A 12368-nucleotide genomic window follows, 5' to 3' on the forward strand; every position below is an offset into this window, starting at 1 on the left:
GGGCGATCCTGGAGATCCACCACCATGAGGCGACCCCCCTCCACCAGATCCGGAGGACCCGCCACCAGGCGACCCCCCTCCCGAAGGGATAATGATTTCAAGTGGTAATGCCCTGCCGCCTCCAGCGTACGGAGCATTGTGCGACATCGACGTTCAAGGGCACGCACCCATAAAGCAGAGAGCTCGGCGGATACCTCTCCGCCACTTGAGCAAACTTTACGAGTTGTTGAAAGGGCTACTTCGAGCTGGGCTGATATCGTTCTCGGGCAGCCCTTGGGCCTCGCCAGTGGTGATAGTGCTCAAGAAAAATGGTGTGGATATTCGGCTATGCATTGACTATAAACTGGTTAATGCGGTCACGACGCCGATGGAATACGCTATACCACTGGTCGATGACCTGCTTACCGAATTGGAGAGTTACTTGTGGTTTTGCTCGCTCGATGCTGCGAGTGGATTCTGGGCAGTCTTGATGACACGCCGAGCTCGGCAGATCTCAGCGTTCGTCTGTGCACTTGGACACTTTGAATGGTACGAATGCCCTTTGGATTGAAGAATGCGCCTATGATTTACCAGCGACTGATCGACAACGCTCTATGGGGATACGTTCAACCAAAGGGAGGATGGCAGTTGTTTGCCGAACGGATGACTATTGCTGAAGCCGAGTCGGGAACTCGGCGAGTCGAGCTCGGCGGAGTCAGTGATTCAACGAAGAGTCAGCTGACGAAATTTGAAGCTGACCACCAATCACAAGCTGACTGCGATCCGGTCCAAGACCTGGTCAACGGACCGGACGGCGACATGTTTGCTAATGGAGAACCAGACCAGTCTTCCTTGATTCCGGTGTTCAAGCGGAGGTCGTTTGTCGATGATATCTGTTTTGGAGGGGAGACGTTCGACGCCTGCTTGGAGACACTCGACCGACTACTAGCCCGGTTCACAGAATGTCGAATTAGCATCAGCTTTACCAAGAGTATCTTTGTCCAACCCAAGGTTGATTTCCTATCGCAAGAGATTACGCCGAGTGGCATACGCGCTGATGCGAAGAAGATAGCTGCGATCGCCGAGCTCGCCTTCCCGAAATCGAAGAAGGGGATGCAAGCTTTCCTCGGTGCCCTCAACTATTACGGCCGATTCATCCAGAACTTGGCTGTTTACGGAGCAGTACTCTACCAGCTCAAAGATACGGACTTTGGCCCTGGGGGTGACTTGGCGTCAGCGAAAGCGTCATTCGCCGAGCTCAAAAGACGGGTAGCAGAAGCTCCAATTATGCGTCATTTCGACTCGGCGAAAGAAGTCCATACGATGTTGTACGCCAATGAGTGGGCACTGAGCAGTACATTGATGCAACCGCACGACGACAAGCTGCACCCAGTTCGCTTCTGCGGACGCGTGCTAAAGGAGAATGAACTCGGCTATCATCCCGCTGAGAAAGAAGTGGTTGCACTCTTACAATTGCTGAACGTGTGCTACACGCTCTTGGCGGGAAAGACGCTACACGTCTACACCCGTTTCTCCACGCTGGAGTGGGTGCTATCATCCCGCTGAGAAAGAAGTGGTTGCACTCTTACAATTGCTGAACGTGTGCTACACGCTCTTGGCGGGAAAGACGCTACACGTCTACACCCGTTTCTCCACGCTGGAGTGGGTGTTTATGTCAAAGTCGCTGTACGGCCGCGCAGTCAGTTTCGCAGTTACGTTGTCGCCCTACGATTTGAAGGTGAAGCGAGTACGTGAACGAGATGTAGACTTCGCCCAGTTGCTCCAGGCGTCGATAACCCGTTTATCGGACTCGACGATTCCTTTAAGCACCTTGCGCCTCCCTCCAAGAACTCAGCGACAGTTCGAATGGACCCAGCGCTGCTTTACGCCCGAATACCGGCTGACTTTGAAGGATGTGTGCTGTCATTTGATGGCTCAGCGAAGACGGCTAAATACGGCGGGTATGGCAGTTGTTCGTGGATACTGTGGCGCCTCCCGAAGTGGGACATTGAGATCGCTGCGAGTGCGTACCTGTCGTCCACCACAGTCAACATCGCCGAGTACACCGGCATGAACAATGGAGTCTTGGCGGCGATTGACCGAGGGATAACTGATCTGATTATCGTGGGTGACTCCCGGCTTGCAATCCAGCAATCCATGGGGGTGATAGCATGCAAGAAGGAAACATTGCAAGTGGAGCTAGCTCGACACAAGGATCTCACGAAGCAACTCAACTCGGTCCGGTATCGACACATAGCGCGACACTATAACGCAGCGGCTGATTCTCTCGCTACAGAAGCACTTGAAGCTAAAGCTGGACGAGTAATTCTCGGGACGGGTAGGAAAGCAGAACTGAGAATGATTAACCGAGTAGCCGAAGAACTGTACGCCACAGACAACCCAGCGGAAAACCCGATTGTCACGGTAGTCACTCGTAGCCGAGTACGCCGAGTTCACTTTGAGGACGAGCTGGATGAAGACTCGGCTAGAGCAAGAGGAGGAAGTCAGGATCACGAAGCCATATCAACAAATCTTGGAGAATCCGCGTTTGAAAGCAGTGGGGATGAATTCGAACAAGTCAGCAGGGCGTCGACTCGGCGGACTAACCACACGACCCCGAGTGTCAAAACAGGGTCGCAAATGGAGTCAGCCCAGACAGCTCAGAATACCAACGACATTGATCCAGCGACAGTACAGACTGAGCGGAGACGACGAATCGCGAAGGCACAAGATGAAGAACTCAGGTGGGCTGATCTAAAAGCGTACCTGAGAGGCGAATTTGAGGACCTTACACACCGTCGAGCGCAGAATGCCGGCAAAGTCGCAGAAGTCTTTGTACTCAGCGAAGACGGCCTGTTATACCGCCGAGATGAAGCTCGCCGACTAGGCGAGCTCGGCGAACCGAACCTCTCATTGAGATTAGTGATTCCGTCAACCATGGTCGACGAAATACTTTATAACTGTCACGACTCGATCGAAGGAGGGCATCAAGGCATTGTCAGAACGTATCACCGAGTTAAAGCCGACTACTACTAGATTGGTCTTTACGCCGACGTGGTGAAACATGTTAGGGCCTGCGAGGACTGCAATACTAGTAAGAGCAAGCCACAGTTGAGAGGTTACTCGCCGGGAAATGTGGTGTCAGACCATCCATTCCTAGTCGTGTCAATGGATTTCGTGATTCCCCTTCCTCGAACTCAGCGGGACAATACTGCACTGCTGCTGTTCCAGAACCATTTCACGGGATTCGTTATCGCTAAGGCAATGAATGACACCGGGGCACTCGAAGTGGCCAAAGTATTTGAGGAATGCGTCTTCAGGCAGTTCGGGGCTCCGTCTCTGATACGGCACGACCGAGATCCAAGGTTTATGAGTGAAGTATTCCAAAAGTTCTCCGAGATGATGCAGTCGAGATCAAGAGCTACGCTGAGTTACCGACCACAAGCCAACGGCCAGCAAGAGAGGTCAGTCAAGACAATGGTTCAGACTATACGGGTCTACGTGGAAGACCCACTTCAAGCCGACTGGGATGACATCGCCGAGAAGATGATGCACGCTATCAACAACTCAAGAGACTCGACTCGGCGAGAAACCCCTTTCTATCTGGTACATGGTTGGGACGCCAAGTCTACACTCAAGGCTATGACGAGCTCAATACGACGTGGACAGGGACGCCCAGTCAACTCGGCGGACGCAGTCGAGTGGCGCCGAGAAGCGAACAGACAACGAGAAGTGGCACTTCGATTAGCAGCTGAGTTCCAAGTGCGAGAGAAAGCACGACGAGCTCGAGAGCACAACGAAGCGTTGAGCAAGAAGGAGAAAAGATCCATCCCCAACACAGCAGATGACGAAGATGGAGTTGCAGAACCAGGCGATGAATCCACCAAATTCTTGTTCAAAGAAGGAGATCAAGTCTGGTTGTTTATGGAGCGAGTCAAGTCGGGCCTGACCAAGAAGTTAGCTCACCGATGGCATGGGCCATTCAGGGTGATGAAGAAGATAGAAGAATTCGCCTATGAATTGGAGTTACCCGACAAGAGTGGATATAGGTTCTATCCAGTGGTCCATGTATCACGTCTGAAGGCAGTCACCGAACTCGGCGGAAGACCAAAGACGAGGCTAATCGCCGACCTCGAAGAGACTCAGCGATTTGACTTTGACGAAGAATTACTGCCTGAAGACAGCTGGGAGCCAGACACAAGTACGAACCAGTATGAAGTCGAAGCAATTCTCGACGATGAGCTAATCCACGAGTACGTCACGAATACAACGGAACTTTAAAGTTAAGTGGGTCGGCTACGATGAGCCTACTTGGGAACCACTGTCGAATTTGTCATGTGGAGGTCTCCTGTTTGACTATCTACGACAGAAGAAGCGTGAAAACCGTCTGCAAATGGTGCAAGTTGCAGATGAGGATTAACAGCTATTGCACCAAAAGTTACACCAACGCAGCGGACGACACAGGTCGAGTTGAGATGGAATGCTAATGTGTCGAAACTACATATACTGAATAATTACGAAATGAAGTCCTGAACGATACCTACGGGACGCCCAGTCAAAAGAAGAAAACTAAAAAGTCGGCGATCCGGACTCCAAGTGAGTTGAACCCGACGGAGACAACTGGGAAGAGCTCAGCGGACTCGACGATTGGAAGCGTGGCGTCGTAGCAGACGTCATCCCTTGGGAAACTGCGGAAGGAGATGCAACATTCGCAGCCGTGGCAAGAAGTATCATCGCCGAGCTAGCCAACGAAGCTGACGCCGAACCAGTTACCTCAGGACCCGACTCGGCTGAAGTGGGTTGAGGCGGATCCGTTCCACTGGGGAGTGGAATGCCGAACTGAGACGTACTCGAAGACGCGCCTCGGAGATTGGGAGAACCCAACCCATCGTCCGCCGAGTCGTCATCAGACGCACTCTCGTCATCTGAGCCGAGCTCACCGATTGAAGACCCAGTGAAGATGTGGATGCCTTGACGATTCAGCCGAGTTGGAGCACCCGGGGCATAGGCAGGAGGCGCTTGTTCGGCAAGATCGAAGTCTTCTTCAATCGCGTCGTCAACAACCTGAGGATCCATGCCGCGCAGAGCGAAAACCAAGAAGTCTACGTTCCGAGCGCGGAAGCAGGTGTTATACGGGTGGATCGCCGGGTCAGTTAGCCACCAAGCTCGCCAGGGCTCGGCTAGATCCACATCGTGAGCACATTGAACCCAGTCTCTCCCGGAGGGAGCCGACGAAAGGTTAACGGGAGAGTAATGGGGAACGGAAGGATAAAAATAAACCTCTGCGTCCACAAGAGGAGCGGATTCATCGCCGAGCTTCTGAGTGACCGCCGAGTAAAGCTGGTCGTAGACAGCGACAACCAAAGATCGCAGGGTATCACTGCGACGTTTGCGCTCGCGCTTGTACACCAGCCACAGCTCGTACACCTCAGCAAGCTGAGCGGGCGTGGCAGCCGGGTTGACGTCAGGATGGTGGAGACCCATCAACACACTTGACTCGACTATCCAATGACGACGCTCATAGAGAGCTACGAAATAACGGGTCATCTGGTCATCTGTCTGGATGGGCCTCCCCGTTGAGTCCAAGAGACTGTCGCCACGAAGCTTAACCCACATATCTCCAAGAACTTGCATCAAAGTTCGAGGTCGGGTCTGAGAAGCCAAACACCGCCGAGCTTCCTCCAGTATAGACGAAGAAAAGAAGAAAGGAAGCTCAGGGAGCATCCGCCGAAGACGCTGACAAGGATGGCTCGGATCGAAAACGGCCATGCAAGCTCGAATGCCGTCAAGAGAACACGGCGTAGGGGGCACACGACTCTTACCTCCTACGGGCTCCATCTGCACCCCTCCGCTCAGTGTATCCAATACTGCATTCCAACAACGAGCTGAGCCGAAATGCATAAATGGCACCTCGCGGAGTTGCGCCATGTGAAGAGTCAAGCGACAATCCTTGGAAACCGCTTGCGAAGCTCGGGTCCGTAACGTCGCCAGCGGGAGTGTAAGAGCGCTGGGTAGTGTGACCAATACCGGACGTGATGCAGTCGAACTCGGCTGAGGAAGAATCGACACTACCGGGAGCCTACTCGGCGAAGGAGCAGCCGGAATGGATGGAGCCGGAGCTGGATCAGGAGTCGACGGAAGCTGCCGATGCTTGTGGTGTCGGTGCGTCTTGTGATGCTTCTTGTGTTTCTTGTGCTTCGTGGATCGCTTCGACCGGTGACCGGTAGGAATCGACGAAGCAAGATGTTTGCGATGCTGCTGCTTCCCCGAAGCCGGCGCAGAGGCAGAACTCGTCCCGTCACCAGAATCCTTCGATGAATGCCGCGAGAAGTGGCGATCACTCGGTGGCAAGGACTCATCACTCATCTCGTCGTCAGAGCCGAAGATTGCCGCATGAAGGCTTCTCGCTTTGGCAAAACGACGAGCATCTTCGGCCGCTGAGTCGGAAACTGAGGGACTGCCAGCCGAGTTCTCGGATAAAGAAATGGGATCCAAGAGCGACCCAGCGGCAGGATTCGTCGAGCCGGTGGACAGTGCATAACCATCACCAGGCCCTAACACCTCGTCGTCAGACGCGTCGAGGTCCTCAAGCAGCTGAGCAGTCACAGTGCCGGCGGTCGCAGCAGATCTCCGGATAGGGCGCCCAGACGGGGACGTCAACACAGCCGGGACAGCACGGAGAGACGGCCTGAGGACACTCACGGCCGGAGTCACTAGGTCAGTCGGCGTAGTGGATACGCTCAGAACCCGAGAAGGAGAGACGTGAGAGGATCGGCCAGAAGACGACTGGGAGCGCCCAACCACCGTTGACACGACGCTGAGCGGTGCACTCGACTGGGGCAACCCAGCGGAGATGGGCGAAGTCGAGCCTGGGGCAGAAGCGCTCGTAGCCGGGACAGGCAGCGAAGCCAAGACATCGGATGAAGATACCGGCGGTGGGCGAGTAGCCGCGACTGACGAAGTCACCTGAGGACCTGAAGACGAAGAACCCGCCGAAGTCGTCGAAGCAACCGCAGTAACGGTGTCGGCGGGCGGCTCAGGCAACTCAAACTCGAATTCAGCTTCGCTCGAAGCGTCATCGTCGTCTTCAGAGCGAGCAGAGACAGCGGGCTGAGTAGCAGAACTCAGCTGAAGGTGACGAACCTTCTTCCGCCGAGTCCGACGACGGGACTTTCCAGAGCGGGGCCTTCCTCCATCGGACACAGTAGCTTGAGGAGAACTTGAGTGCAAAAGGGCACTGATAGCCTCGTGTCCATCCTCCCCGGGACGTGGATAAGCGTACGGTTGAGGAGGATGCGGCGCCGGTGGACGATGACGAGGACCTGCAGCAGTGGGAGACTTGGGGTTGGCATAACGCCGAAGCCGCTGAGTCGAAGTCAAGCTCGCCAAAGACGTACGGTGAAGCTGGGCGATGGTCGGCTCGGGTTGGCTCGTAGCCGCTGCTGAGCTGACTGAAGCCGCAGCCGAGTCTGCTGATGAAGTCACAGAAGCAGCATGACTAGCTGGGAAGGCCACACCGGGACCAATAGCAGAACTCGCCACTGGAGCATCTCGGCGAGGATGGACAATCAACTCCAACCGCCGAGTTTCACCGGCTGGAATGTGAAGAACCTCAGGGAAGCGAGACTCCAAGACACGACACAGCCGGGCGTTGAGGAGAAGGTCGGACGGATCAAGTCCAGGAACCTGCAATCCACCGCCAGCAGCAGCAGCCATGTAAGGGTCGTGCATCGGAATGATGCCATTCCGACGGATGAGCCGCTTCTGTCGCAAGATCACCGCCCGCTGCTCAGCGATCACCGACTGAGCGTGCCGCAAAGGTTGAGTGCCGGTGGAGCTGTATAACCGCACCGACTCCTGCAGCTGCTCGAAGTGCTTGGAAGCAATGCCCTGAAGGGTGACGAACGCCGCATCCCTCTCAGAAATGGATCGGAGAAGGACGTCGATCTCGGCGTCTCGATCCAAGACTTGCTGATGATGGAGCTGGGCCTGACCCAACGCAGCGTCAACCTTGCTCTGCTTAGCTGCGATGGCCCGAGCAAGTTTTGCCTCACTCAGAGCTACAGCCTTTCGCAGTGACGCGAGGAGATTAGCCGACTGCGTGGCAGCAGCCTCTAATCGAGACACTTGCTGTTGCGCCGACGAGAGCTGAGTTGACAAGTCGACGTTGCTGAGAGCAAGCGAGTCCAGTCGCCGAGTCAGTGCGCGGTTCTCCTCCTGAACAGCTTGATTGTCAGCTCGGAGATCGCCAATGATCTGTGGATAATCAAGAGCGGCGTAGTTGCCTTTCAAGATATCCAACAGTTCCCCCGCGGAAGCAGCATGCAAGATCGCTCGCCGCTGCACGGGATCGGAAGGCTCCACGAAGCGAGTAAATCTGTAAGCCATGAGCCTCGCCAAGAAGGTCAATTCTTCTCGGCGCTCATACCCTTGCTCGTTAACTCTGGCCATGAGGGAGTCAAGACTCACTGGAGCAGCCGAGCTTGGCTGACTGGTGGCGCCCGAAGTGGTGTCGCCCGGCAAGCTCGGTGGACCAGGAAGGCGTACGCGAGAAGACCCCGCCGACTCCGCGTCAGACTCATGAGAAGTTGTCAGGTCGACCAGCCTAGCCTCAGGCCGGTCGCTGACCCCACGAGTACCGACGGGTCGGGGAATCGACTCAGCTGGCACGCCTTCACCTCGACGAGGAGTTGGAGAAGAATGATGGTGCCGCGAGTTGTGCTGGAGTAACAAGCGACGAGTAAGGAGCTGCCAAGGGAGTGACAGTGGAAGCAACAAACGTACCGAAGAAGGTGGTGGAGAGCCGCGGGACGTCATCAGCCGAGTATGGGCCAACGGTGGCAGAACCAAATGAAGGATTAAGACACTCACCAGCTCGGCTCGTATCATAACCGGGGCAGTTGTGGTGTAGGGATTTCCAGATTCGACCATACGCCGACCTACTTTAGGTCAAGAATCGGCTCGATCTGATAACCTAGAGCTTAAGAACAAAGGATCACGGTAAGTACTCGGCGATCTGTCCGGATATGCTATCCGGATAGCCGCTGATCTCAACGGTCGCCTGAAGGGTCGGCAGAGATCCGAAACGACTACATTTCACTAGATATTTGTATAGGAAGCATAGGATTAAATAGGGGGAGCCGAAAGGGCTCCCAGAAGACAACAGAGCAAAATTTTCCTAGTCCAAGACACGTGTACACTTTTCCGGTAAGTCCCTGCATAGGACTGGATTATGCCTGCCGTCAATACTCGAGAGGCATAGGTTGTAGGGTATTGATTGGTAGCGTCAAGAGATTAGGTCGGTCCGGGTAGGACAAAGTCTCGCTACGCGCGAAAGAAAGTCCCGCATACTCAGCGGGCCGGTACGTCGGATAGCCCGGGTGCCGTAACACTTCTAGCTGAGCAGCCTCTGCGCTCGGTGACCTGTAAAAGCGCTCGCGCGCCGTCGTCCATCTTTTGGTGGAGAGCACAGGGTTGTGAACGAGCTCAGCCGAACCAAACTCGGCGGAGCCTCGGAAGTGATCTGACTTGGTTAGTCGGAACCGAGTGGAAGCGAACCACTCGTCTGTCCCGGAAGGGCCGGACCGCGAGGGGACCACCCTCTGCGCAGGCCATACAACCGCCGACCTAACTCGGCGAATTGTTGTGGTTTGTGTAAGGAATCCACATCTGACGGTATTTGTGTGTTCTACTACACCACAGAATGCTTAAAAAAAACGCCGCATCTGGTGTGTTTGGAACGAGATAGTGTGAGCCAGCTTATTATCATCCACGTACACAGTACAGTTCCCCTTCCCTTGACAAAACTTACGCAGCACACCCTCCAGCCTCGCTCCAACCGTTGTCGTCCCCCGCCGTCCTTCCTTCAGTTTCGCCACGAGGTTGTGAACGTCGCGCAGCGTTACGTTCTTGCCTACAGACGTTTAATGCTTAGTAGCCCAATTACATAAATAAACGTACAATGTAGAAGCATACCGGTTCGTCGTCGTATAAACTGCATGATCATCGTCTTCTTGGCCCCCGCAGCTTGTAGCTCGTCGACGATGTCGATAACATCGGACTCGACGCGTCGGTTGTCCGGGTGGTTGGAATACGAAACCGGCCCCAGAGCGTGGTTATGGGTCGTAACTTGCTGAGTTACTTTCACTTGAAAGCCTTTTCCGCTGACCCAAATCACAGTGACCGATAGCTGAGCCTTGCAGCCCGTAGATTTAACGAAATAGCTCTTGCGCTTGCCCTTCGAACGGCTCGGACGGCTCCAACCGCGCGTGCAGACGAATCGCCGGTGAAACTTATCAAAACAGGACGGGATCGTAGTCGTCTTGGAGGCGTTCCCGCGCTTGGCGAGATTCTTATTTCTCGCAGCAGTAGTTGTGGAAGTCCGCTTCTTGAAGACTTGGTGGGTCCCGTCTTGATAAGTGGCCAGGCAATCGAAAAGGTCGTCCCACGTGTCAAAGTAGCGGTCCTGCAAAGGGGGTGCCAACGTATGAGACGCTCGAGCGGCAGGAACGTGGGCCTCGGGTGATTCCGCCTCCTGTACACCATTTCCAAGCCACGACACGTCGCTTATCTCGCTCGCAACACTCGCCGCACTTGCCTCGCTCGACATAGGGACCGTCCGCGTTTTCAAAATGAAAGGCTCAAAACCTTTTGAGGACGGGCGAAAAGGGGGCGACGGGGTGTTTTTAGAGATTTCCGCAAAGTGCGAATTTAGAGAGTTTTATATTTCAAGTGCAAACTATTTTTTATTTCGCGGTTTGGTTGTGTGACTTTATCCAGTCCCAAAAACATTTAAGCCGCCGAGTACTTTGGCCGAGACGGTGACTAAAGACACGTACACTACGCGATATAGTGAACGACACAGAGCCTACAGCTCATTCTTTTTTTTTTTTAAATATGCAGGGTGGATACCGCGATCCTCTCCTTTTCATCATCAATGGCGATCCAAAGGCATATATTACGGCTAGTCCGTAATATAAGGGTAAACTAACTTATCGCTAGCGAGTAATGTGTAGTTAACTCGACGGAATCGACTGGCTGATGGTATGGGCGTTTGTTTCGGTGACCGATCCCATTTAGCTGGGGGCGTTCGCTTCAGGAAAGTTTTTTTTACAGACCAATCCTTGAATTATACTACTTATAAGGTGTTAGACTAGATGGTTGGACACTGAAGGACATATTGAAGCCGCCTAGGACTTCACTTGATGAGACATGCAAGCCGCACCCTCCACGATATCTTGTTACTCAAACTCTTTGGCAAAACATTAATGTGTTGTGTGTAGCGCCTTAAAATGACACCTTTACCTAAAAAAGGAGGGGTGGCGGAATGACAAGGACGCCTGTACTATAGCTATTTATTGTTCGTGTAAGTTGTTTCAATTCAATTCCTCGCGCTACGTACTTAAGCATTATACATCATACAGTACACGGTATACCTGTAATAATAGCCGAGGCGGAATTGAGTATTACAAGGACTCCTGTACTATAGCTATTTATTGTTCGTGTAAGTTGTTTCAATTCAATTCCTCGCGCTACGTACTTACGGTATACCTGTAATAATAGCGAGGCGGAATTGAGTATTACTGTTTAGTAGTACTACTACTACAGTTTGGTAGTATACTACTACGTAGTACTACCAAACTAGAGTATGTTTATTTAAAACGTTCGTTATTTGTCATAGTCGTATTCATAAATACGCAAATAATATGATCATACATAAGTAACTGATTTAAATGCTATTCAAAGTGTTCTTGTATCATAAGTGATGATTCATTCTGAAATGAACAATTATTAATACAGCACTTATGCACAAGTATTCTGTCTCCGCATCAGAGGCTACTTCGCTGGCTTCTTAATGACCTTTGAGAGCTTAGCCATCTTTTTCTCCAACAGCGCCTTCTTAGCCGCTGCAATCAGTTTGCTCATGTCTTTTTCCGCCGGTCTCTTGAAGATTTTGTTAGTACTCTGGGCTGTAACTCTCACAATCTCTTCGCCCCGGGCAGCTTCTTGGCCTGCGACCCGAAGGGATCTTTTGGTAAAAGTGTCTGATAAGAGCCGAGTTTCGTCGGGATTCGGAAGCGCTGCGGAAGCGTTGCTGCAAGTCAAAGCCGCGAAGGCAAGAGCAAAGTAGAATATACTGCGCATGACTTCAAAGAGGGATCCCGCGACAAAGAAGGTATTCGGGTCTTGAAAGATAAACGAGAAGTGGCTCATGCATTTTTGTGGCTAATACGAACAGACTGATCCGGTGGACGTGGACGTCGTCCAATGCAGTACAGCCTCGCAATCATGGCATGCCAGTACTTGCACATCAGCCTGTTGATCTACTTGCACATAAGCCTGTTGATCAGGGATTTGTAGAATTGTAGGCTCGTCACTGACAAAAACGG

The 12368-nt window shown here is 53.1% G+C and overlaps 1 protein-coding gene across 1 annotated transcript; it reads right to left on the bottom strand.

Moving 5' to 3' along the window:
* Nucleotides 1–11814: 11814 nt before the first annotated feature.
* Nucleotides 11815–12123, bottom strand: PITG_04089 (secreted RxLR effector peptide protein, putative; the record flags this gene model as incomplete). The annotated part of the gene is made up of 1 exon (XM_002905754.1): nucleotides 11815–12123. The coding sequence occupies one exon, from the start codon at nucleotides 12121–12123 to the stop codon at nucleotides 11815–11817; it is 309 nt and encodes a 102-aa protein (XP_002905800.1).
* Between the last annotated feature and the right edge of the window lie 245 nt (nucleotides 12124–12368).

This window comes from Phytophthora infestans, genomic scaffold, assembly GCF_000142945.1.
Source record: "Phytophthora infestans T30-4 supercont1.5 genomic scaffold, whole genome shotgun sequence".
Taxonomy (NCBI): Eukaryota; Oomycota; class Peronosporomycetes; order Peronosporales; family Peronosporaceae; genus Phytophthora; species Phytophthora infestans.